This window comes from Colius striatus, chromosome 7 (genome assembly GCF_028858725.1).
Source record: "Colius striatus isolate bColStr4 chromosome 7, bColStr4.1.hap1, whole genome shotgun sequence".
NCBI lineage: Eukaryota > Metazoa > Chordata > Aves > Coliiformes > Coliidae > Colius > Colius striatus.
The window spans coordinates 20,922,089-20,943,870 of NC_084765.1; the positions used below are offsets into that span (position 1 = coordinate 20,922,089).

The following is a 21,782-nucleotide window of genomic DNA, read 5'->3' on the forward strand; positions in this document are numbered from 1 at the left end:
TGGGATCTTTCCCAGCTCAGCCAGGCCCTGTGTGTCACGGGTGGGCCTTGGATACAGAAGCTGCTGGGGTGGGTGCTGCAGACTGCTGTCCTCCCCTCAAGGGGCTTGGGGACAACAGGGAGATGCAGTGCAGGTACGTTTGGTGCCATCTGAGGGGTTTCCCCCCCTCAGATGTCTGCAGACTGGGGTGATCTTTCTCCTCCATTCCAGTTCTAACAACTGTTTCTCTCCCTTCAACTCTAAAGGATATGTCTACCTAGTATTTGAGTCAGAAAAATCTGTGCGTGCTCTGCTCCAGGGATGCTTCCAGGACCTGTTGAGCCCCGATGGGCTCAGTGAATACTACTTTAAGATGTCCAGCCGCAGGATGCACTGCAAAGAGGTGAGCAGGCTCACAGCAGTAGCCCTATAGATGATGATGAGGGGGAGTGATGATGAGGTCCTTGGGGACAAGGGAGTGCACAGCATTACTCTCCTCCAAGAAAGCAGGAGTGAAACAGAGCAGCAGAGATCAAAGTGGCTCTTGGCCATATTTAATTAATGTGTTCCTGCTGTAGGACTGGGTGCAGGTGAGGAGGAAAGTGTCAGATGGGTGTTTGTCTTTTATGATAGTATGTGTCAAATGGTGACCTGGAGCTCCTGATTCTGTGGCAGACCCTGGTTTCACAAAGCAGAGCAGCTTTGATTACCTTGAAGGGAGCATGGAAGTGGGGATTTCACTGCTTCATGGCTTCTTTTAGCACACCTTTGCTTGTGGAGACAGACTTTGATCTCTTTGCTTTGAGACCTCATCTGCTTACAGAATGAATGGCTTCTGTGCTCACTGCAGGCAGATGGTTGTGATCCACAGCATGTAGCCACACCTGGTGCCCAGCATAGCCTTGGCTGGAAGAGTTGAACTCCAGAAGGGGCCAAGGCTGCCAGAGGCTCAGGGCACCCTTCTGGTGAAGGAGGACCTCAACTTACTGGGGTACCACTGTGAGTGTCTAGAGTTAAGGGATTGAAGCTCAACTCTTACCTAGACAGGCTCAAATGAATGGTGCTACAGACAGCTCTCCCCCTGTCTGGCTATTGGCAGCGCTTTCGTGCTCAGTGATTTAGCTCAGGCAGGAGTGTTTTCAGAGCCCTGGATCAGCTGTCTGGCAGATGGAAGCTTCTGTTGAAACTGGCAGTGGATTGTTTGTTTCATCGATCTCTTCCAACAGCAGCCTCATGCAGGGGAGGCATGAGTCTGGGTTGTAAACTCTAGGTGCAGGCAGCAGGTAAAACTCGCTCATATGTGGATTGCTTCCTGGCTGCCAGCCCCAGGGGACCAGCGGTTTGGATTCCAGTTTGGCTGGAAGCAGAATGGTGTGGTTGTTGGTTTTGCCTTGTACAAGCCTTGTGGGCTTGGTGGAGGTGTCTGGAGCAAGGCTGGAGCTCCAGAGCTGTTGCAGCGCCCTGGACATGGACTCTTGAGCTGTAATAGTAAGGTGAAGCTTGTGGCTTGTGAGTCAAGTCTGAGTGTCTGGGACTGCTTCTGCTGCCAGCTGAAGGCACTGTCGAGCCCTGCAGTGTGTGGCTTTGCAGGCCCTTGGCTGACCTAGCCTTCTGGTGTGGTTTCAGGTGCAGGTGATCCCATGGGCGCTAGCAGACTGCAACTTCGCGCGCAATCCATTGCAGCAGCTGGACCCCGGCAAGACGGTGTTTGTGGGGGCTCTGCACGGGATGCTGAACGCAGAGGCCCTCGCAGCCATCATGTGCGACCTGTTTGGAGGGGTGATCTACGCTGGCATTGACACGGACAAGCACAAGTATCCCATTGGTAAGCGATGATCCTGGCATGCTCCAGGGAGGCTGCAACAGTGCCTTTGGCTTAGTCCATCGATGAGCAGGATTGCTTGGGGGACCAGGCTCTGCCTCTGTTTGTTCTGCGGCAAATGTCCAGACAGATGATCCCTGCCTCCAGGCTGTGAGGAGGTAAGACCAGTCTTGGCAGTGCTGGCAGAGCTACTGTGCCTGGGAACTGAAGGTCCTAGGTCACTCCAGAGCAACTGAAGGTTTTTCATGTATCTGTAGGTGTTGCTGAAGGTTTTTCTGCCCTTGCTCAGGACTGTTCATGGTTTTTCATCCCCAGAGCAGAGGCGACTGTGGGTCTTGCCCTGGCTTGTGCCTGTCAGGGCAGACTCAGCCTGCTGGCTGTGGCCTTTCCCATTGGGGAAGTGCAGGCTTCTGGGCAGCAGGAGTAGAGCAGACCCATGAACACGTTGGCTGAACCAGTGCTTGTGGTCAGTGCCCTGTCCCTGCTGTCCTATTTTGTTCCCCTTCAGGGTACTGTTGCTTTGGGCTTCTGCAGCAGCTGGTAGCATAAGATGTCCTTGAGTCTCCTGCGTGTGCTAGGGGGTGACATGTCTGGTAGCACAGTTGCAGAAGTGTTCTTGAGTCTGCTGGGGAGTGGTGTATCCACCTTGGCTCAGGGCATCAGCGCTCCTAGGGAGGCACTGGGGATGGTGAGTGACTGGAACAGCACACCCCTCTTGCTGGACTCAAATGACAGACTGCAGGCAGCAAGCTGGCTGCCCATGGCTGGGCCTGCTGCAGTCCTGCTGGTGGGATGGATGGAACCTCTGAGGTCACCCCAACAGGACAGGATGGTTTGAGAGGGGCAGGTGATGAGCACAGCTGCTATGGTCAGCTGGGGAGCAGCCCTGTCTCTGTACCCTGCTGAGCTGGCCTCACAGCAAGGAATGGAGTACTTACCACTCCTGTAATGACACATCCCCTGTACCTCCCTGGTGGCCTTATGGGCTGAGTAACAGTGCTGAGGTTACTGTCTATGGAGGAAAACCTTATGGCTTGAGGGTAAAGGCCAGCTTTCCAGACTCAGGCTGCAGCAAGTCGTGTCATTAAGAGACAGTGAGTGTCCTGGGTGTTCCTATGCAGAGAGTTAGGTAGTGAAGAGTCATCACCTGCTTGTCATGGTCTTTGGACAGTTTTTAGGCCTTCCTGGCCAAGGCTTGAGTTTAGGACATGCTTTACCACAGAAGTGACTTTGAGCTTGGGAAGGGAAGTGAGATGTGAAGAAAAGTCTGTGTGACAAAGGACAAATCCTGTGAAGCAACTGGCACTGTGAGCTCCTGGAACATGACCTTGGCTGCCACCTCAAGGAGATGAGGTATCTAGCTCCCAGCAGTAGACTGTCCCTTCCCCAGGAATACAAACTCCATTTGTGTATCCTGTTTGTGTTGTGTTGATTGACATGACTCCTGTGCTGAAATGCTGCCTTGGCCTACTTGGCTGCTGGCCCCAGCCTGGCAGAGGCCTTCTAAGGAAAAGCACTGTGTCTGGCCTCATGCAGGGCCATGTCAGGCAGAGGTGGCTGGGACGGGCCCTGTGAGGCAGGGCTGTGGTCAGGAGCTGCCTTTGAGACCTGCTGATTCAGGTTGACAGACACAGCCATGGCTCCAGGGGCTTTTGAGGGATCCTACTGGGAGATGGAGTTGACCCTCTCAGGAGAAAGAGGGTCTCCTCAGTGCAGCTGAAGTCCCTGTGCATGGTGTAACCCCAAGCCAAACCCGGGTCCTCCAGCCCGTGTGATGCTGTGAGAGAGGGTGGGCTTGGCTGCCAGCAATGAGCCATGTGCTGGCAGCCAGGGCGGTCTTGGAACAGCCAAAGCTCCCTGACACCGGGGAAACAAACCCATAGGTAAGCAGAGATCACATTTTCCTGGAGCTTAACAAAACTTGACTGGAAAAGTGCAGCACAGTGTGCTGCTGGCTGGCAGCAAAGCTGCAAAATGTAAGGCTCTGGGAGGAGCAAGAGGCTTAAATAAAAGCTGCTGAGCTGTCTCAGCACCAGCTTATGCCAATGCAGCCATGGAGCCTGCTGCAGCGCTGCCCCAGCAGCCACCCTGGGCACTGCTGTTCCTTGCTCTTGCTGATGGCTGGGCCTCGGTCTGTCCTGGGGAAGGAGCAGGGCAGAGCCCCTGGGCCTTTGGCATGGCCTCCCTGCCTGAAGTGACTCAGGAAGGACTGGTGCTGGCAGCAGCTCCCTTGACCTCTCTAGTCACTAATGTGTGGGGTCTGGGTCATTCCAGGGTCTGGCCGTGTCACCTTTAATAACCAGCGCAGCTACCTGAAGGCAGTGACGGCTGCTTTTGTGGAAATCAAAACCACCAAGTTTACTAAAAAGGTGAGTGGAGCTGGTGGAGGGTTCAACCTCTGTGTGGTGGGTGGCACTACAGGGAGGGCCACAACCCCCGTGACCTGCCCTGTATCTCTGAGGGGGCTCTGCCAGCCGTAAAGGGTGCTGGTGATGGATTTGGGGTAGTCCAGTGCCACTGAGGCCGCCCAGGGAGTGAGTAAGCCCCCTAGCCCTGCTCTGTGCCCACTGCCTGCTGTTCCTGCAGGTTCAGATTGACCCCTACCTGGAAGACTCCATGTGCCAAGTCTGCAGTGCCCAACCCGGCCCTTTCTTCTGCCGAGACCAGGTAAGGCATTCCTTCCTCACCTGCCGTGCTTGGAGGTGGTTCCTCAAGGAGGAGCAGGCTCTGCAGTGCCTCGGGTGCCACTTGTCTCTTGGGACATGGCTCTGAGTTGTGACAAGCTGAGTGCTGTCACCCCACGGGCAGTCCTGAGGCTCCCCGAAGCACAGGGGCCTCTGGCCTCCCATTGCTGTAGGCCAAGGAGCTTGGCCAGTGGGAGAAGAGCAGCAGCAGGCCTGCAGGCACCCCAAGGTGCTAAGCCTGTTTACGAGGGGCTGTGCTGGGAGCTGGGCACACCACCTCCGTTTTCCTTACCTGGAACCCCTCTACCCCGTGGTGCTGCCCCCTCTGCTCTCCCCACAGGTCTGCTTCAAGTACTTCTGTCGCTCCTGCTGGCACTGGCAGCACTCCGTGGAGGACCTGCGGCACCACCGCCCGCTGATGCGCAACCAGAAGAACCGAGACTCCAGCTAAAGGAGCCACCGAGGCTCAGGGCCTGGCGTGGGCACGGGAGAGGAGCCCTTTGGGGTCACCTGCCGAGCAGAGGGCACGCGAGCGTGCCTGCTGGCGCTGGACCCGGGCTGGGAACATGCTTCCTGAGGACTAATGGGGAAACCAACCTTACATTCACGTTTGCACTTGCTGGTCTTTATTTTTTGTTTGTTTTGTTTCTGCACTAATGCACAGTGAATTTTGTCGGGTTTTGTTGGGGGGGACTTTTTGGAAGGGGGGGAGGGGGAAGCACCCCTCAAGCGATTCCGCAGTTCCCAGACTTTGGTTCCTAGTTTGCTGATGAGAACCAAAAAAAAAAATAAAAACCAAACTAAAACCAAACCAACACCAAACCAAGGGCCATGTGTTGCGAAGGTGTTGATGCAGATGCCTTCCCCTCGGTTGATTTTTATCTCTTCCAAGGCGCTTTTCTGACATCCCTCGCAATACTGCTGGCGATAACGCAGGTCTCGTGGGCCCCCTTTGTTTGCTGTTGCCACACAGTGCCTTTCCATTCATTTAACTCGCATCTGAACGGCATAAAAACAAAAATCACAAAAACCTTGAATGTTCAGCTGGCGTTTTTTACTGTAACAACAAGGAGACTTTGCTCTTCATTTAAACCAAATCATATTTCATATTTTACGCTCAAGGGTTTTTACCAGTTCCTTTTTACACTCTTAAAACAGTTTTTAAGTCGTTTAAAATGAGATTTGTGTTGTTTTGGTTTTTTTTTTCCTGGCAGCTTTTAACATTATTGCAGTTTGTGTCTGGGGGCTGCTGGTGGGAAGTTGTAAATTGAGGGGTTTGGTATTTTTGGGGGGGGGGAATGGGCAGGGAGGGAATTTGAAACTGGATGGGATAAAGGATCTTGAAGCTGCTGTATATAGTTTTCAATAGTTTGTTGCACTTCGGGGCAGGGGGGGTTGATGGAGGTTTTTAATCACACAAAGTCACCGGACTCTACCTTTATTTTCTTTTGTAAATTGTGGGAATAAAAAAAAGGGCTGCACTGGGGTGGCCAGCTGGAGGGTCCTGGGAGCGCTTCCTCTTAGAGGGGACGAGTACTTTTCCTTTAAGAAATACATGGAGCAATGGTGCAGTTGACTGAAATTGCTGCTGCTGGGATTTGAGAGCTTTGATTATTTTTTTACTTGCCCCTCTATCAGAAGCTGTGTGCCAAAGAACCAGTGTCACGATTTCTCCCTCTTTTGGTTGTGTTTTGTTGTCCTGTTTTTTTTTCCTCTCCTCCTGCTGAGCTGATGTCATGTTGTTGCATATCCCAGCTGCTCTTTGTTGGGTTTCGTGAAGCTGTGTGTGAAGTCTCTACCTCATTGTAGTACATGCAGGCAAGACTGTGCCCTCCTACAGATGCCTGGAGTAAGCTGTGGTGTAGTTTTTGGCACATAATAAACACGTTGCAGCAAAAAACACTTTTTGTGCTCCTGATGTTTGCCCTGTGGTCCCCACACCCTGGAAGTATCTTTCACCCTGGCTCTGGGTGTTGAAACCACAGCTGACTTTGGGGAGGGGTGATGAATGGTGTAGGTGCCTTGAGTTGAGGGGGGGCATTTCTTGATACCTTGGCCCCCCCCAGCAGGAACTGGAGCTCCCCTCCTTCCAGCAGTGAGTTCAGAACTTTAAGGGGACTAGCTCTGGCACTTCTGCACACCCCACTCCCTGGAGAAGTGTGATGGAGGTGAGAGCCTGGCTGCAGGGTTTTGGGGGTGCTGAGCAAGATTTAGGCTACAGTTGGGCATGTGCCTTGGGCTCCTTCCCTCTGTCAGAGTACTTAGTGTGGCTTCATCCATCTCTTTAGGGCAGGGTCATGCCCTTGTCAGGCCTGAGCTTCTTTCACACACAGTATCTCACAATGGTAGAGGTTGGAAGAGACCTTTACAGATCATCCAGTCCGACCCAATAGCTTCACCTAGATCAGATCACACAGGAACATGTCCAGGTGGGTTTTGAAAACCTCTAGAGAAGGAGACTCCACGTTCTCTGGGCAGCCTGTGCCAGGGCTCCTTCACAGGAACAATTAAATAGTTTTTCCTTATGTTTAAATGGAACTTTTTGTGTTCCAGTTTCTTCCCCTTGTCCCTTGTGCTGTTACTGGGTACAACAGGGGAAAAAAAGGGATGCCCCAACCTCCTGACATACACCATTTTAGATATTCGTAAATAGGGATGGAATCTGCCTGCAGTCTCCTCCAGACTAAATGGCCCCAGTTCCTGCACCCTTTCCTCATCAGGAAGATGTTCCAGTCACCTGATCGTGTGGGGGGCCCTGTGCTGGAGGCTCCAGAAGTTCCCTGTTCAGGTTGAGCTGTGGTGTCCAGAAGTGGGCGCTACTCCAGATGACGCCTCACCAGGACTGAGGCGAGGGGGAGGAGAATGCACTTGGCCACGGGGGCACAGGGCTGGCTTTCAGAGGTGTAGTGAGTTTGTGGGTGATCTCCGTGTGCTCTGAGCCTAACGTGGGACCTTGGGCCGTGCGCTCCCCCGCAACAGTGCGCCTGGCCGCCGCCCGGGCCGGGAGCGAGCGGCGGAGCGGGGGCCCGGCCGGCGGGCGCTGGGACCCGGGAGAGCGCGGGGAGCCTCGGGCCCCGCCCCCGGAGCCGCTCCTGCGGGTGCCTTCCGAGGCGCTGAGGGGCGCTGTGGGCGCGGCGGGCTCCCGTCGGCCCCCGCGCGCCTCCCGGCAGCCTTCGCTCTCTTTCCGCGGCCGCCGCCGACATGGTGGGTCCCGCCCGCGCCCGCCGCCGCCATCCGCAGCCATCCGCCGCCATCCGCGGCCGCGGCCGCTCCGCCCGGGGCGCCGAGCGGCCGCGGGGAAGCAGCGGGGCGAGGGGCTGCGGCCCGCGGGGGGGAGAGGGGGCCGGGGAGAGCGGGGATGGGCTGAGGGGCAGGGCTGAGGGTTCGGGGGACCGCGGGGCTCCAGCGGGGTCTCGGCGGCGCCTGAGCGGCCTTTCCTTCGTCTCCGCCCCGCTCAGGGACGCGTCCGAACGAAGACGGTGAAAAAGGCCGCCCGGGTGATCATCGAGAAGTACTACACCCGCCTGGGGAACGATTTCCACACCAACAAGCGGGTGTGCGAGGAGATCGCCATCATCCCCAGCAAGAAGCTGCGCAACAAGATCGCGGGGTGAGCGCGGGGTGCGGCAGGCGGGCGGGTGCGTGATGTGCGGACGCGGGGGAGATTCCTGCCGGAACCTGCATTCGAAAGTGACCGCGGTCTTGCCTGTGGCCTGGTCATCGATAGTGCAGGGAGAGAAACGCTGAAAGCTTTCCCGTGTTTGCGAGAGGTGTGTCCCTTCCCTCCCAAACCCTGTTGCTGTCAGACACTTCTCCAGTCCTGACGTTTCCCGGTGGGAGGGGGATGGAATGTCGCTGGGACTGGTGGTGGGACACTGCCAGGGTTGCCGTCAGGGCTTCATCTCTGCATCCAATGATTTTGGGAGCGTGAGGGTGGAGAAGGGAGCTGTGGGCTCTGAGAGCGTGGGGAAGCCCTAGATGGTCCTGTGTCCCCCACAGGTATGTCACTCACCTGATGAAACGTATTCAGAGAGGACCCGTCCGAGGCATCTCCATCAAACTGCAGGAGGAGGAGAGGGAGAGGAGAGACAACTATGTCCCTGAGGTGAGGCTCTGGCTGGGTTCAAGTGCCTGCTTAAGCATACTTCTGTCCTACCTTTAAGGTTTTTTACAGCGAGTAGCCCTGATTTCCTTTAAAACAAAACCTCGGCCAATAGAGACTTAGAGGGAGTTGTGTCAAGGTGCCTTCAATTCGAGTGCTTCTTCCGGCACTGCTGCCTGGGCTGGGAAGGGCAGCTGAGTTCCTGTGTGCCAGTTTGCACACGATCTGCCCTCAATTTTCCTACCTTAAAATGGGTGAAAAAAAACTTAATTGGGATGCAGGGGGATGTGATTTAAAAGCTGTTGCTGAAGAGCAGGAACTGGTGAAGCCCCCTCTTGTCATCTTAAACCTGCGTTCACGAGGGGCTGAGGTCTCACCTGTGACTCGGTAGTTGATGGCGCAGGGAGGGGACCTCTGAAAGCGCTTCCCGTGTTCCATGGGTTTGAGCCCATTGCTCCCAAACCCTGTTGCTTTCGGACACACTACATCTTGCCCCTCTTCCTGGTCTTCCTGATAGGCCCATGGTAGAGCTGCTGGTTTCTGGGCTTCACAGAAGTACTTGGTTCTCTTGCTTCAAACTCTTCCAAATCTCTAAACTAGACTAGATGATCTCTGAACTAGACTAGATGATCTCTAAAGGTCCCTTCCAACCCCTACCATTCTATGATTCTAAATCACCGGTGCTGGGGGGCAGTTATGTGGAAGGTTATTTAGTGGTGCTCTGGCAGCCATGGTAAGATGTCACAGAAGCCACAGCAGTGCAGTAATGTGGGCTGCTGCTGTCCCTACCGGTTGCCTCTCTGCCCAGGTAGTTCCTTCCATGCTTTGCTGCTGTGATTTTGCAGCCCATGGTGAGGTGACAGGAGCCCGGGGCTCACTTTTGACTCCCTCACTCCCAGTGGCTAGGTATAAGCAAGATGCCAGCAGCCCCGTGCAGCTCCTATCATGGATGCTCTGTGCTGGAGCTGTTGATGCAGTATTAGCCAAATCTGTGTTACTGGAGGTTTCTTGTAAAAATACTGGGATGTTTTTTGATGTAGCCTCTTGGGGAAGGACATATGTGGAGATTAAGGTTTCGGGTCTGGAGAGGGTTGGAGGCAGTGGCTCTAGGATTAAAGAGCAGGAGCCCTCAGGTCCTGGGGGTGGGACAGCCCAGACTGTCCTTGGCATTGCAGCCTGGCACCACAGTGGTCCAGCTCCAGCCTTAGGAACTCACATTGCTCGTTACCCCCAGGACTGTCAGAGTTGCAGACATGCTGCCGGCTCTCTTGGCAGTCCTGGTGTGGAGTTTCCACAGACGTGCTGTAAAACGGGTTCTTCTCTGGCACAGGGTCTCCCTGCTGCTGGGGGGCCCTTCCTCCTGCCTTCTGTGGCTGTAGCCTTCTCCACAGCAGGCAGCAGGGTTCTTGTTTGTGGTGGGACGGGACTAGAAAAGGTGACAGCAGGAACATTGTCAAACTACATCTCTCTCTCTTCTGTACCTAGGTCTCAGCCCTTGACCAGGAGATCATTGAAGTGGACCCGGACACCAAGGAAATGCTGAAGCTTCTGGTAAGTGGCCTCAACTGTCCCCCTGCCAGGCTGGTGGCGTGGCCCCGGCTGCGTTCCCACTGCCCTGAAGGGCTCAATGGAGTCAGCTGAGGGCTTCAGCACTCTGGGCACATGGCAGGGGTCCCTCCACCCTGGGACTGGCAGGGTAAGGGTGCTCCTTGCCCTCTCCTCCTCCTGCAGCACCCTAGGGTGTTGGCCCAAGGGCCTCCTCATCAGCTCTCGCTGAGTGGAGGTGAAGGTGGCCCATAGAGAGGAGGTTGCCCACGTCAGGGTTGGGCACAGCAGTGTGACTGACCCCATGCTGTTTTCCAGGACTTCGGCAGCTTGTCCAACCTGCAGGTGACACAGCCCACAGTGGGGATGAACTTCAAAACGCCCCGAGGAGCGCTCTGAGTTGGTCGCTGTATGTGACTTTTCCAATAAATGTGGGAAAACCAGCTCAGCCTGCCTGGTCTTTGAAAGCTGGTGTCCCCCAGGAGGAGGAGGGGGACTGGTTCCTCGGGGTGAGGAGGACCCCACACCTTCACAGTTGCCTTGTCTTTAGGGTTCTATCCTGGCTGCTTTAAAGTGCGTGGGTCACTTCTAGTGCTTAAAGGAGAAAGTCTTGTCAGTTGTTTTCTTTGTATGAGGGAAGTGAGCTGGGCTGAGCAGAGCGTTGTGCCTATGGGAGGGAGCTCCACTGTGGAGACGGGCCCACCTTTCCCTCGGCGAGATCCAGCCATTTCCCCACGGCACACAGACATGAAGGAATTTTGGGGTTCCCTGTGTTTTCCCCCACTGCCTCACAGGACTAACACCAACACAAGGTGGGTTTGGCGTAGGGGAGGTCTGGGGCCCTGCGCTCAGACCCTGGGAGGTACATGCTGTTCTTCCTGCCTGTGCTGCCCTGCCACAGCACCAGGTCCCCCCGGGGTGTGTGCACTGCAGGTTGGTGCGGCCGCCCAGCGGGGTCATGTTCCTCCCTGTGAGGAGACCACAGTGTGTCCCTCCAAGGAGAGATGCTGTTCACAGCTGCATCTTAAAACCCCCAGTACAAATACAAAGGTGAAGAATTTGTGTGTGGGAGAGAAACATCTATATTTTAAGTTTACTGTGAAATATGTTTCAAATAGTTATTTTAAGAATAAAATGTTTACAGTGAACACAGCCAAGTATGGAAACATATACTGAACGTGCTTGAGCTGCAGCTGGGATCAGCCAGGGAGGGAAGATTTCTGAATCCACCACCAGGATTTAACAGGGAAATTGCAGCTCAATGCCACCAATCTCTTTGCTATTTAACTAAGCTGAGGGGAGAACACAGACTGAGATAAAACAACATTGACCCGCAGGGTGACCAAGCAGGAGCCATCCCAGCAGCTGAACTGTGGGATTCACTTCCCAAACATGACCAACAGCTTTGCTTTTAAGTTTTTGATGCCAACAACCACCTGTTAAAATTCTCACTTCATCCTAGTCTTGACATCAGAGTAAATGTTAATTTCATTCTGGATCCAATAAGCAGTGTAGCCTGAGGTGCCAGGAATGAAATCATGGAGCTCTCCGGTGTATTTCTTCATGTGGTGAGCAGAGGCGTAGCCTGCGGGTGGGGGGGGAGGAGGAAAAAGGGGTCTCACTGGGGAGTGCAGGGTGGAAAGGGAGGGGTCTCGCTGGGAGAGCACCCACAGCCCCTCGGAATGAGACAAAGGAGGATGCGGAGGGGAGTGGAGCGATCCTGGCACACTCTCCCCATCCTGCTGCCCTAAGTACTGGGAGCATGAGAGGGGCAGCACCCAGGGTGCATTTTCAAGTGTCTTTTCCAGTCATGAAAAATTTTACCTGTCACCATGTTATTCATTGGGTATCCTTGGAGGGCATAGCAGGGAAACTCCACCTGGGCTAGTGCTCTGGAGCTGGCTTCTTCTTCATTGCTGTATGGGCTGAGGGGACGTGGTAAGAAATATTCCACCTATTATTTGCACTGGAGATTTTTGGGGTGTGTCCAAATCCTGCCACCAAGGGCAGGAAGATACCTTTCATCGAGTTCCAGCACATCATCCACTTCCTCACAGCCTTTTCTCACTGCCCCTGGTTCATCCATCAGGTTGTTGGGCTGTATCAATATGGAATTGGGTTAAACCTGTGTCCTGGGTACCTCACTGAACACACGAGATGTGGTCCAAGAGAGCAATGGGTTTAGGACTTGAGATCTCAAGCGTAATTTACATACAAATTTAATGACATTTTCACTTCAAAAGTGCTGAGAAGTCACTTTGAGAAGAGAGCAGGCAGTGTCTCAGAGCTGCACGGGAAAGACACTGCACTAAAGGGCTGAGCTCAGGACATGCTGAGGAGAGCGGATGTTTGCCTGGGTGGGGAGAAGATCCCCCACGTGCCCCATGCTTGATCCAGTGCTGTGCCCTGGATGTGTAGCACAGCAAGCATGAGGCTTGATCTCGTGTTCAGGCTGAGGGTCTGGGATGAAAACCAGGTTCCCTGAAGTTCATACAAGCATTTTTTTAAGCTGCACCTCCTCTAGTATAAATTTCTTGTCTTACCTGTTCTGACAGTGAAACATCCACCTGCTCCCAGATAAAACCACCAATTTTCCTCCTGATTTCTGCCGTGGACAAGAAAATGACTGTCAGAGCACCAAACAATGAGGCTGTGCAATCGCTGCTGCCCTGTGTGCCTCTGCTTCATGTGGCAATGGCGCTCAGGAGCCCTGGTTAGAGCTCACTGCATGGCAATGCAACAGCTCCACGTCAATCTGGGTGGAGAGCAGGGACAAGTGGCCCACAGGGTCTGTACCGGACCATACGTTGGGCTGCAGCCAAAGCAGTGTTGGCAGCTGGTCAAGGGAGGGGATTCTCCCCCCCAACTCTGCTCTGGTGAGACCCCGCCCCCGTCTGGTGCAGTGCTGCCTCCAGCTCTGGGGCACCAACAGTAGAAAGATATGGAGCTGTTGGAGCGAGTCCAGAGGCAGCCACAGAGATGATCCAAGGTCTGGAGCCTCTTTGCTGTGAGGACAGGCTAAGACAGTTGGGGTTGTTCAGCCTGGAGAAAACAAAGCTCGGGAGAGAAGTTAGAGCAGCCTCCAGTCCCTGAAGGGGCTGACAGGAAAGCAGGAGAGGGACATTGTACAAGGGAAGGTAGTGACAGGACAAGGGATGTTGGCACCAAACTGAAAGTGGGGAGATTTTGGTGAGATGTAAGGCAGACGTTCTCCCCAGTGAGGATGGCAAAGCCCTGGCACAGGTTGCCTGGAGAGGCTGTGGCTGCCCCATCCCCAGCAGTGTTCAAGGCTAGTGGACAGGACACAGAGGAGCAAAAGCCTGATGGATTTTTTTCCTGCTAACCTTTTTGCAGGCAGGCAGGTGGCAGGACAAAGTGGCCCAGAACCACTAATGGCTTTGCTCCCATACTGGTGCTCGCCCACGCAGAGAGGTATTGAGAGTGAAAGACTGTAGCTCTGCCCTCCAAGTAATCAAGACTCTCATGTATTCTGGAAGAGACAAAAACAGCTGGTTTCCAACGATAAACCTGGAAAAAAAACCCCAAGAAGTTGAGAGGCATATTGTCATTGAAACAGACCTGGTCTGATATGTTTACCAAAGCCACCTAATTTTCTCTAATTTTCTAACTATGGGATTCTAGCACCAATGTCCTGTGAAGGTTCCGCCTGCCAGTGCCTCCCAAGAGCAACCTGGAGGAAGGACAGCAGGGACCAGGTAAACACACATTTTTAGGGACTAAATGTCACCACTCCACACTGCTCTTGAGATGAGACTGGTCCTTTGGGCAGGGGGAAAACCTGATTTGTATTTATTTCCTCTTAAGGCCACGAGTCCCTCAACTCAGGCTCATGGCACGGTCCCCAAACGGCAGCAGCACTGCAGCTGAGCAAGGAAGGCTGAGTGGGGGATGCTCAAGCTCTCACCGTTCTCCTTGGAGGGGAATGAAATACTGTTTGGCAGGTTTAAGGGTATGGATAATTATTACATTTCCCCCAAGAAATAATCTGTATATATACATTGACTATATCATATGTATCTAATTAGACGTAATTTCGCGTGGGGGGAACTATCCCATCTGGTGGGATGGTGTGGCAGAAGAATGGTCGTTACTCCGGATTTCTCAGGATTTCCCTCTCGCAGATGAAGTGAGTGGCTGAAGGGTTTTGAAAAAAATCTAAGCCAGGTTTAAGCACTTAGGTTAAAAGAATCTGCTGAATCCAGCCTAGCAAAGCCTGCTGCAGAGCACTGGGAGGAAACGTTGCAGTCCCCCTTCACATAAATGTATTCACATGGTATCAAATAAACAGAAATATTCACTACCTGGAGGAAGACCCTGAAGAGCCTTTCCTTATATGAACTTCAGCTCTCTGATTCTTTTGTAATGAGCAAGCAGAAGGAACATAGCAGTTGAGCCCTTTTCCAGTCATTTTTACCCTCATGCTTGCCCTCAGAGTTCTTGGCACTGGCATTTTTGCACCTGGTTCCTTCCTTGTGTCACCTCTATTTTAAACCCTGAGTTTTCCAGTAGGTCACTTCAAAGGTAGCGAGAAAAGCAGTGCAATTAGTTTAGTTTACATCAGGGTTAAGCCAGCCTAACACATGGATGGCTTTGTAGCTGGTTTCTCTTTTGTCTGGCCATGGTTTAGCACGGGTGTGAGTTTTCAGACCCCACTAAGCAGTAAAACTGCAGCAGACCTGTATGAGGCACTTTAAAACCACCACCCCAACTTTTCGTAGAACTATGGAATTGGTTTGATTGGGAAAGATCTTTGAGATCAGCAAGTCTAACCACTGACCTAACACTGCCAAGCCCCCCACTAGGCCACGTCCCTCAGCACCTCAGCTATGCATCTTTTAAATATCTCCAGGGATAGAGGTCCCACCATGGCCGTGGGCAGCCTCTGCCAGTGTCTAACAACCCTCTCAATGAGAAAATTCTTCCTATTCTCCAATCTAAAGCTTCCCAGTGCAACTTGAGACCATTTTCTCTTATCCTATCACTCCTTACTCGAGAGAAGAGACCAACCCTCACTTCATTACAACCTCCTTTCAGGTAGCTGCAGAGAGTGATCGTATCTCCCCTCAGCCTCCTCCAGGCTGAACACCTCCAGGTCCCTCAGCTGCTCCCCATCAGGTTTGTGCTCCAGACCCTTACCCAGCTCTGGTGCCTATCTCTGGACATGCTCCAGCTCCTCAGTGTCTTTTTTGTAGTGACAGGCCCAAAACTGAACACAGTATTCAAGGTGCAGCCTCACCAGTGTCCGGTACAGGGGCATAATCACTGCCCTGGTCCTGTTGGCCACTACTGCTGGTACAAGCCAGGGTGTCATTGGCCCTCTCAATGCCAAAATCTATTAAATACTTTAAATACATTAAACCTGTTATCTGTGCCTTCCTTGATCTTTCTCTCCTGTTACACGGGGAGGGCTGAATGTGAACATGAAACAGGGCCATGGGAGCAAGCAAGGAGAGTGCTGCCGGCATAAGAGGTGGCACGGCGGGGGGATGGAGCCCACCTGCGGGTGTCCGGGTGGGCGGCATCACTGCTGAAGAGGAAGTCTGCATCGCTCCAGTGGGCAAGCGCCCCGCCACTAGCCACTGCAGAGAGAAAGTGAGGAAGGAGGACGGACATCACAGTGGGTGGCCTGAGCTGGGGCCCACTGCCCAGGCTGGCTGCGGGGCCGTAGGGCCGGGAGCCAAAGCGGGAGCTGCGGGTCTCTCACTGCCACACCCCCCCACTGGCTGTGAGGGCACTGCGGCCTGCCCTGGCACTGGGGGCACCTGCCACACGCGCTCCGTCCCACCACGGTCAGCTGAGCCCTGCTCTGTCCCGCAGGGCTGAGGGCCGCGCCGCCGCCGCTCACGCCCTGGGGACGTCTGACAGCTCCGCTCCCCTGTGGCTCATCCCCACAGTGCCGCCGGGACCCCTCACCCCAGACTTTCCGCGGGCCCGAGCCGACACTCTGCGAGAACCAGGCGCGCTGGCCCCGGAACATCGCGGCGGGCACAGCCGGGATCGGCGGCGGCGGCAGGAGGAGGGGCCGCGGGGGGCCGTGAGGGGCCGGCTGGGGGGCCGCGGGGGGCCGTGAGGGGCCGGCTGGGGGGCCGTGGGGGGCCGTGAGGGGCCGGCTGGGGGGCCGTGAAGGGCCGGCTGGGGGGCCGCGGGGGGCCGTGAGGGGCCGGCTGGGGGGCCGTGGGGGGCCGGCGCTGCAGAGAAGCGCGGTGCCCCGAGAGACGGCGGCGGTAGCCCCGAGTCGTTCAGGCAGCGGCGAGGCCCCTGCCGCCACGTCCCCGGGCCGGCCCGCCTGCGGAACGGCCGCGAGCGACCCGCACCCCCGCACAGCTCGGCCAGGAGCGGGGCTGTCCCGGGGTTTCAACGCTGGTGTCCGGGGCGCGCCGCTGCGCAGCCGCTGGAAACTCCCCACGGCTCTAACCAGCTTGCACCACCGCCAGAAACGGGGCTGGGCAAACCCTGGGCAGGGAGGAGACGGCATCAGTGGCCGACTTGCCCAGGAGAAGGCGGTGGCAGACCCAAGCGGTGTCTGAGTGCCTCGGTCCTTTACCCTCCTGCCATCACCCTACCTCGAAAATGAGACGTTGTGGTCTCCACTGCCCAGTCATGACTTCTTCCCTCTGTCCCATGGAGGAACAAGCTCCCCTGGACGTGCTCTGCATTCCTTTCCTCTGTAGGTAGCAGCAAAGGAGGAGGTAGTGAGAAGAAGACAGTGTGTCCTTGCCCAGATTTCGTGTCCTCCTGTGCTATTTGATGGACCAAAACCTGGGGTCTGGAGCCTGGAGCTGCCTGCCAGACCCCACCCCCCTCGGATGGTGTGTGCTTTGTGCTGGAGAGGGAACCAACCACCTTGTCAGGGAGTGTGTGACCGCCAAACCTGGTGAATATGAGGCAAGCCCAGCCCAGCAGGACACACCAGTGAGACACGGCCACATTGAGCGCTCAACCCTCCAGGTTTGCTGCACAACCCATCAGAAAGATGTACTAGTGCACATACCTAACAAAGCTGAATATGCTCCAGAAAGTCAAGTTGGTGTTAGCAGTACTGAAAAGTGATACAGAAACCTCTGGACTTTGATTCTTTTAAACCACATTTTAAATAAAATTTTTACACAAGCTAAAGAATTATTTCTGCTTGCACTTAAGCCTTCTCATGAAAGACTTGGTAATGCTGGCAAATTAAAGGGAAAAAAGGGTAAGGAGAGGTGTCAGGCTACTTTTCACTGCTGGTGCTGGTAAGCCCTGAGCTGTGATGGATCAGTCTGTGTTGACTGGCCAGGGGCTGTGCAGCCTTCCTCTTGCAGATGCATCAACATTTTGGCAGAAACACACTGTGAATGTCTGCCTCTACCCACCTCGCTGTGGTTTTCTAGCTGGAGAGGAAGCAGATGGCAAATGCAGTCTCACAGAGCTGGAGCTGTGGCAGCAGAGCTGGGACTGGATGTGCCAGGACTCTCTCGCTTGCTTCCACTTTTCTGATGTTTGTATTCAGCCATGTGTTTTGAATGATTTCCCCCTCCTTTTGTACCTATTCCTTCAGCTTTTCTCACTGCCATGGGGAAACTGGCCAAACTCCAAAGAGATGTGATGTTGAAGAAATTGGTCTTAAAAAAAATTCTCCTAGAGAGTTCTTCTAAAACCATTTTTCTCACCCGGCAGAGGGGATTTTTGAGTAAATTGTCAAAATGTTTCCTAAGAAAGACCACAAAAAATCCCACAGATGTAATCAGGGCAAAGACTTTTGTGGTGCAGGAAGATGTTGATAGAAGTTTCCATTGGAGATGTGTTGTCTCACTTCGCCTGTGCCACAGTGTCTTCAGCTTCTGCATTTGACTCCACTTGTGTCCTAATTAGGACAAAGTTTTCCTGTAGGGGTGGTGCACGCAGCTGTCTCTCTCCTGACACTGTTAAGGACAGTGAAGGCAAAGCCAATGTGATGCTGATAGGCACTTTGGTGGCTCTCTCTGATCCAGAGGAGGAAACCAGGCATGGTTCAAAGCTCCAGCTACCTTGGGCTCTTACAGCAGGCCGTGCAGTTTTGCTGGGGTCTCTGGTGAAGAGGCCCAAACCTCTTCCTCCCCCTCAGACCATCTTCTGCTGTAGGAGGACCACGGCAGGGGTAGCTGCCATCCCTGGCTGGTCTCCAGAGTCCAGGGAGTCCTACTGTCTCACGCTGAGTGGTGAGCATTTTGCATGACACCCTCCTCCCTCCTGGTTTGAACCTTCCTCTGATGAGCACAGAGAGCTCCCCATAATCAGTCCCTTCATCCCAGCAACCTCCAACATGGCTGCTGGAACTGCAACAGTTTGGATTTTCCTAACCCTGAACAGGAAAATGTTGTCATGGAAAAAGCTAGGAAACAAGCAGAGAACCCTCAAAATCTCAAGTGCACGTTCTGTGACATTGTCATGGTTTAGGCCCATCTAGGAACAAAGGACCACCGTAAGTACCAAGGGCCTTTGGAACTCCATAGGGACAGGGAAGACTCACTCACCACTTATGGTCACAGTCAAAGCAGACAAGATTACTCAACTTGGGGAAGAAAACAGAAATTAATGTAATCCATCACTAACAAAAAACATGGAAAGCAAAAACATAACAAACAGAAAACAACAGAGATAATACAATGATAAAGAGTACAACCAGCCCTTTAAGACACTTTCTCTCCACCCCTTCCCTCTTTCCCAGCTCAGAGCCCTGATCCTGGTGTCTTTGTCTCCTCCCACCATGAACAGCTCAGGGGGGCTGGGAATGGGGTATTCAGGCAGTCCTTTCCTAATGGCTCCTGCTGTTTGTCTCACCTTAGGGCAGATGGACCCCTCACTGGTCCCCCTTGCTCCAGCACAGGGCCCCTCACAGGCAGGGCAGCCCTGCATGGGGCCACTCTAATGTGTGTTCATCCCAAGGGCTGCAGCTCCTCTCTGCCTCTTGTCTGTGTCTCTGGGGCCCGCAGGCTCCAGCACGGCCTGTGCCATGGCCACCTCCCCACACAGTCCCTCGCCCGTCCGGGCTCACTCACACGGAGCTGCTGGTGACTCTCAGCCCTGCCATGGCCCTGCATGGGTTGCAGGGGTACAGCCTGTGTTCTCACCACGGCTTGCAGAGGGGTCTCTGGTCTGGCACTCCTCCTTCCTTTCTCCTTCTCTGATTGCAGGGTCTGCAGGGTTGCCTCCATCTTGTACCACCCATCCACCTCCTCTTCTGGCTCAGATATCCCTTCTTAAATAATGACGGAAAAAGCACTATAGGGGCCCAGCCGGGCTGGAGGTGGGTCCGCCTCAGAGCAGTGGGATATTTTGAGAACTGCTGACTGGGACCAGTACTGTAGTCCCCTCCTCCTCGTACCAAGCAAAAAGTGGCTCCACACAAACCCATGACAGATATCAACCACAGAAACTCTGTTTACCCTAAGGAGAGATGTGTGACAGCTCACACCCGCAGGGCTGCCAGGAACCCTCATTCACATACATGACATCTGCATTGATGAGATCCTCCTTGATGCAGCACTCAAACCATCACCCTCGTTTCTTCATGAAACAGAAGCAAGCTGATGGACTCTACCAAGTAACTCCATTTTTGGGTAGTGCCATCAAGCCCCCGGGGTATGATAGAAGACCAAGCCCCAAGAAGGCTTTGCTGTGGGGCCTGGTGCTTGCAAAACAAAAAACCAGAAATGTAAATCTGACACGCATCTTCCTCCCCTTGGCCCAGCCTTGCACCATGCACCCCCAAGAAGCACCAGCTGGAGTTCTAGCCCTTGGAGCAGCCACCACATCAAACCCATCATGCATCTCCTCTCGCCCAGGTTTAGAATCAGATCTGTTGTCCCCAAGGTGACTTTGTCCCTTGTTTCTAACCTTGTGCCTTTTCCTTCAGAGCTACACAGGAGCCTGTGGTCAGTCAGATCCCACAAAAAACAGGCAAACCTTTAATTTTTAATGGAAAGCCAAGTGCAGTGGCACCAGGCTCCAGATATACCCACAACCCAGTGGCTGTCAGAGCAAAGAAATCAGCTGAAGAAACACTTTAAGGACCACACTGGATTTAGATAAACATCCTGTATGGTTCACAGCCATTCCTGATGGAAAATTGTGCAGACAACTTTAATGAAAAGCTTCAACACAGACATTTATAACTATGGACTCAAAAAAGCGTCTAGCTCACACACTGCTCTGAGTAACGGTATTTTGACCACCAGCTTTATTAAAGATGTAATTCCAGAACACAGATGATGGCTCTTCATCGTACCCAAAAGTGTGATATGAGGAAAGGACAGAAGCTCAAGAAGATTTTGACATGCAAGACTGAGTTTTTCAGACCTGCAGGGGAAAGGAGATTGACATCAGTCACTCTGGTCACACCTTCAACTGTGATTTGGTTTAGGAATAAGGGTCTGCTTTCTTCAGAGAAAAGGAGACTGTGGTAGGCAGGGTGTGGCTGAGGGCTGGCCAAAGCAGTGCACAGGAAGCACGTGGGAGTAGCTCTGCTGCAAATCAGTGGCCACACATCTTTTTTTTTTTGGGGGGGGGGGGGAGTTGGGGGTGGGGTGTGGTTGCTTCTGTTCCTCACCTCTACATGCCCCACACTTCCCCCTAAGGAAAGCAACCCATGCTCCCCCCATCACAGCACAGAGATCAGCATAACTCACTGTGATTATCCTGACACAGCTCACAAGTCTGCATCTGCAAGAAGGAAAGGCAGAGCATTAGGATTTGGGGCAAGTGGCTGGCTCACTCTCCCATCCTCATGCCCCCATCCCTGGGACAGTAACCAGAGCTGCCCTGGCACGCTGGCTCCCCACAGCTAGATCCTTCTTTATATTGACCAAACAGGAAGTTAATTATCCATATGTAACACAAGACCTCCAAAAAACCCTGCCACTACAGCACTCCGCTTCCTAAGAAGCGGAACAGAGATACAGTGGATAGAAACGAGTGAGCTCCAGCTTCTGCACGCAGATAGCAGCAAAGTTTGGCAGAGGAAAGCACACGGTACCCCACTGGAAGGACTGTGGTTCCGGGAAGGCAGCGTGGGCCACTCTGCAAATGTAGATGTCACCCGCCTTGGGGGTGAAGGGCGCGTGCACCAGGCGCTGGAAATACCACTTGTCGTTGAAAGACATGTCGGCGTACTGCACGTTGCTCATGGGCTCCCCGTTCTTGATGAGGGTGATGTCGATCTTGGGTGGGTGGAAGCCACTCACGAAGCAGTTGAGGACGTTTTCTTCCCCCAGCACTGCACGGTTGCGGGAGTACACCTCCACCTTCGGAGCCTCCGGAGAGATGACTAAGGAGGGGAACAGTGAGAATGGGAGCTGCAGCGGGCACGCCTCCGGGCTATAGCTCCCCCGGAAACTCCCTGCCTCGCCAGTGAGCGGTAACCGGGCTCCGTCCCAGCCCGTCCCGGCATCCCGGGCACTCACCATCCGCCATCCCCAGGCCGACCACGCTGAACAGGGCGATCAGCACCACGACCCCCACCTTCGGCGCCCGCTCCATCATCACCGACCCCGAAGGATTCGCGTCTCTGGCAGACTAGCGCTGCGAGCTCGCACGCCTGCTTTTATAGTCCCCGCCCGCGTGGCCAATCGCGGTGCGAATGCGCGGCGCGCCAGCAGTCTCCGGGCGGAGAGGC

The 21,782-nt window shown here is 54.1% G+C and overlaps 4 protein-coding genes and 2 non-coding genes across 6 annotated transcripts in view; 4 read left to right on the plus strand and 2 right to left on the minus strand.

The window, feature by feature from the left end:
• The window catches only part of CPEB1 (cytoplasmic polyadenylation element binding protein 1), a 39,611-nt gene extending 33,958 nt beyond the window's left edge, over nt 1–5,653 (plus strand). Inside the window, exons 8-12 of the mRNA XM_061999622.1 lie at nt 246–382; nt 1,606–1,804; nt 4,076–4,170; nt 4,388–4,468; nt 4,826–5,653. Of these exons, the coding sequence (XP_061855606.1) occupies nt 246–382; nt 1,606–1,804; nt 4,076–4,170; nt 4,388–4,468; nt 4,826–4,936 (623 nt within the window). The 3' untranslated portion in view covers nt 4,937–5,653. The remainder of the gene's footprint in view (nt 1–245; nt 383–1,605; nt 1,805–4,075; nt 4,171–4,387; nt 4,469–4,825) is intronic.
• A 1,937-nt stretch (nt 5,654–7,590) lies between these two features.
• On the plus strand, nt 7,591–10,575 carry RPS17 (ribosomal protein S17). The gene is made up of 5 exons (XM_062000326.1): nt 7,591–7,689; nt 7,944–8,095; nt 8,485–8,590; nt 10,073–10,138; nt 10,451–10,575. The coding sequence occupies exons 1-5, from the start codon at nt 7,687–7,689 to the stop codon at nt 10,529–10,531; spliced, it is 408 nt and encodes a 135-aa protein (XP_061856310.1). The 5' UTR covers nt 7,591–7,686; the 3' UTR covers nt 10,532–10,575.
• On the plus strand, nt 8,162–8,294 carry LOC133625888 (small nucleolar RNA SNORA71). Its single transcript, XR_009819137.1, has one exon. It is a non-coding gene; the product is annotated as a small nucleolar RNA SNORA71 (small nucleolar RNA).
• On the plus strand, nt 8,935–9,067 carry LOC133625889 (small nucleolar RNA SNORA71). Its single transcript, XR_009819138.1, has one exon. It is a non-coding gene; the product is annotated as a small nucleolar RNA SNORA71 (small nucleolar RNA).
• Nucleotides 10,576–11,533: 958 nt separating the features above from the next.
• TERB2 (telomere repeat binding bouquet formation protein 2) lies at nt 11,534–16,130 on the minus strand. The gene is made up of 8 exons (XM_062000324.1): nt 16,067–16,130; nt 15,651–15,732; nt 13,477–13,622; nt 12,676–12,737; nt 12,462–12,464; nt 12,151–12,230; nt 11,957–12,048; nt 11,534–11,717 (listed from the first exon to the last, which is right to left on the minus strand). The coding sequence occupies exons 1-8, from the start codon at nt 16,128–16,130 to the stop codon at nt 11,581–11,583; spliced, it is 666 nt and encodes a 221-aa protein (XP_061856308.1). The 3' UTR covers nt 11,534–11,580.
• A 4,189-nt stretch (nt 16,131–20,319) lies between these two features.
• B2M (beta-2-microglobulin) lies at nt 20,320–21,768 on the minus strand. The gene is made up of 4 exons (XM_061999784.1): nt 21,571–21,768; nt 21,144–21,434; nt 20,797–20,830; nt 20,320–20,467 (listed from the first exon to the last, which is right to left on the minus strand). The coding sequence occupies exons 1-3, from the start codon at nt 21,647–21,649 to the stop codon at nt 20,817–20,819; spliced, it is 384 nt and encodes a 127-aa protein (XP_061855768.1). The 5' UTR covers nt 21,650–21,768; the 3' UTR covers nt 20,320–20,467; nt 20,797–20,816.
• Nucleotides 21,769–21,782: the final 14 nt, after the last annotated feature.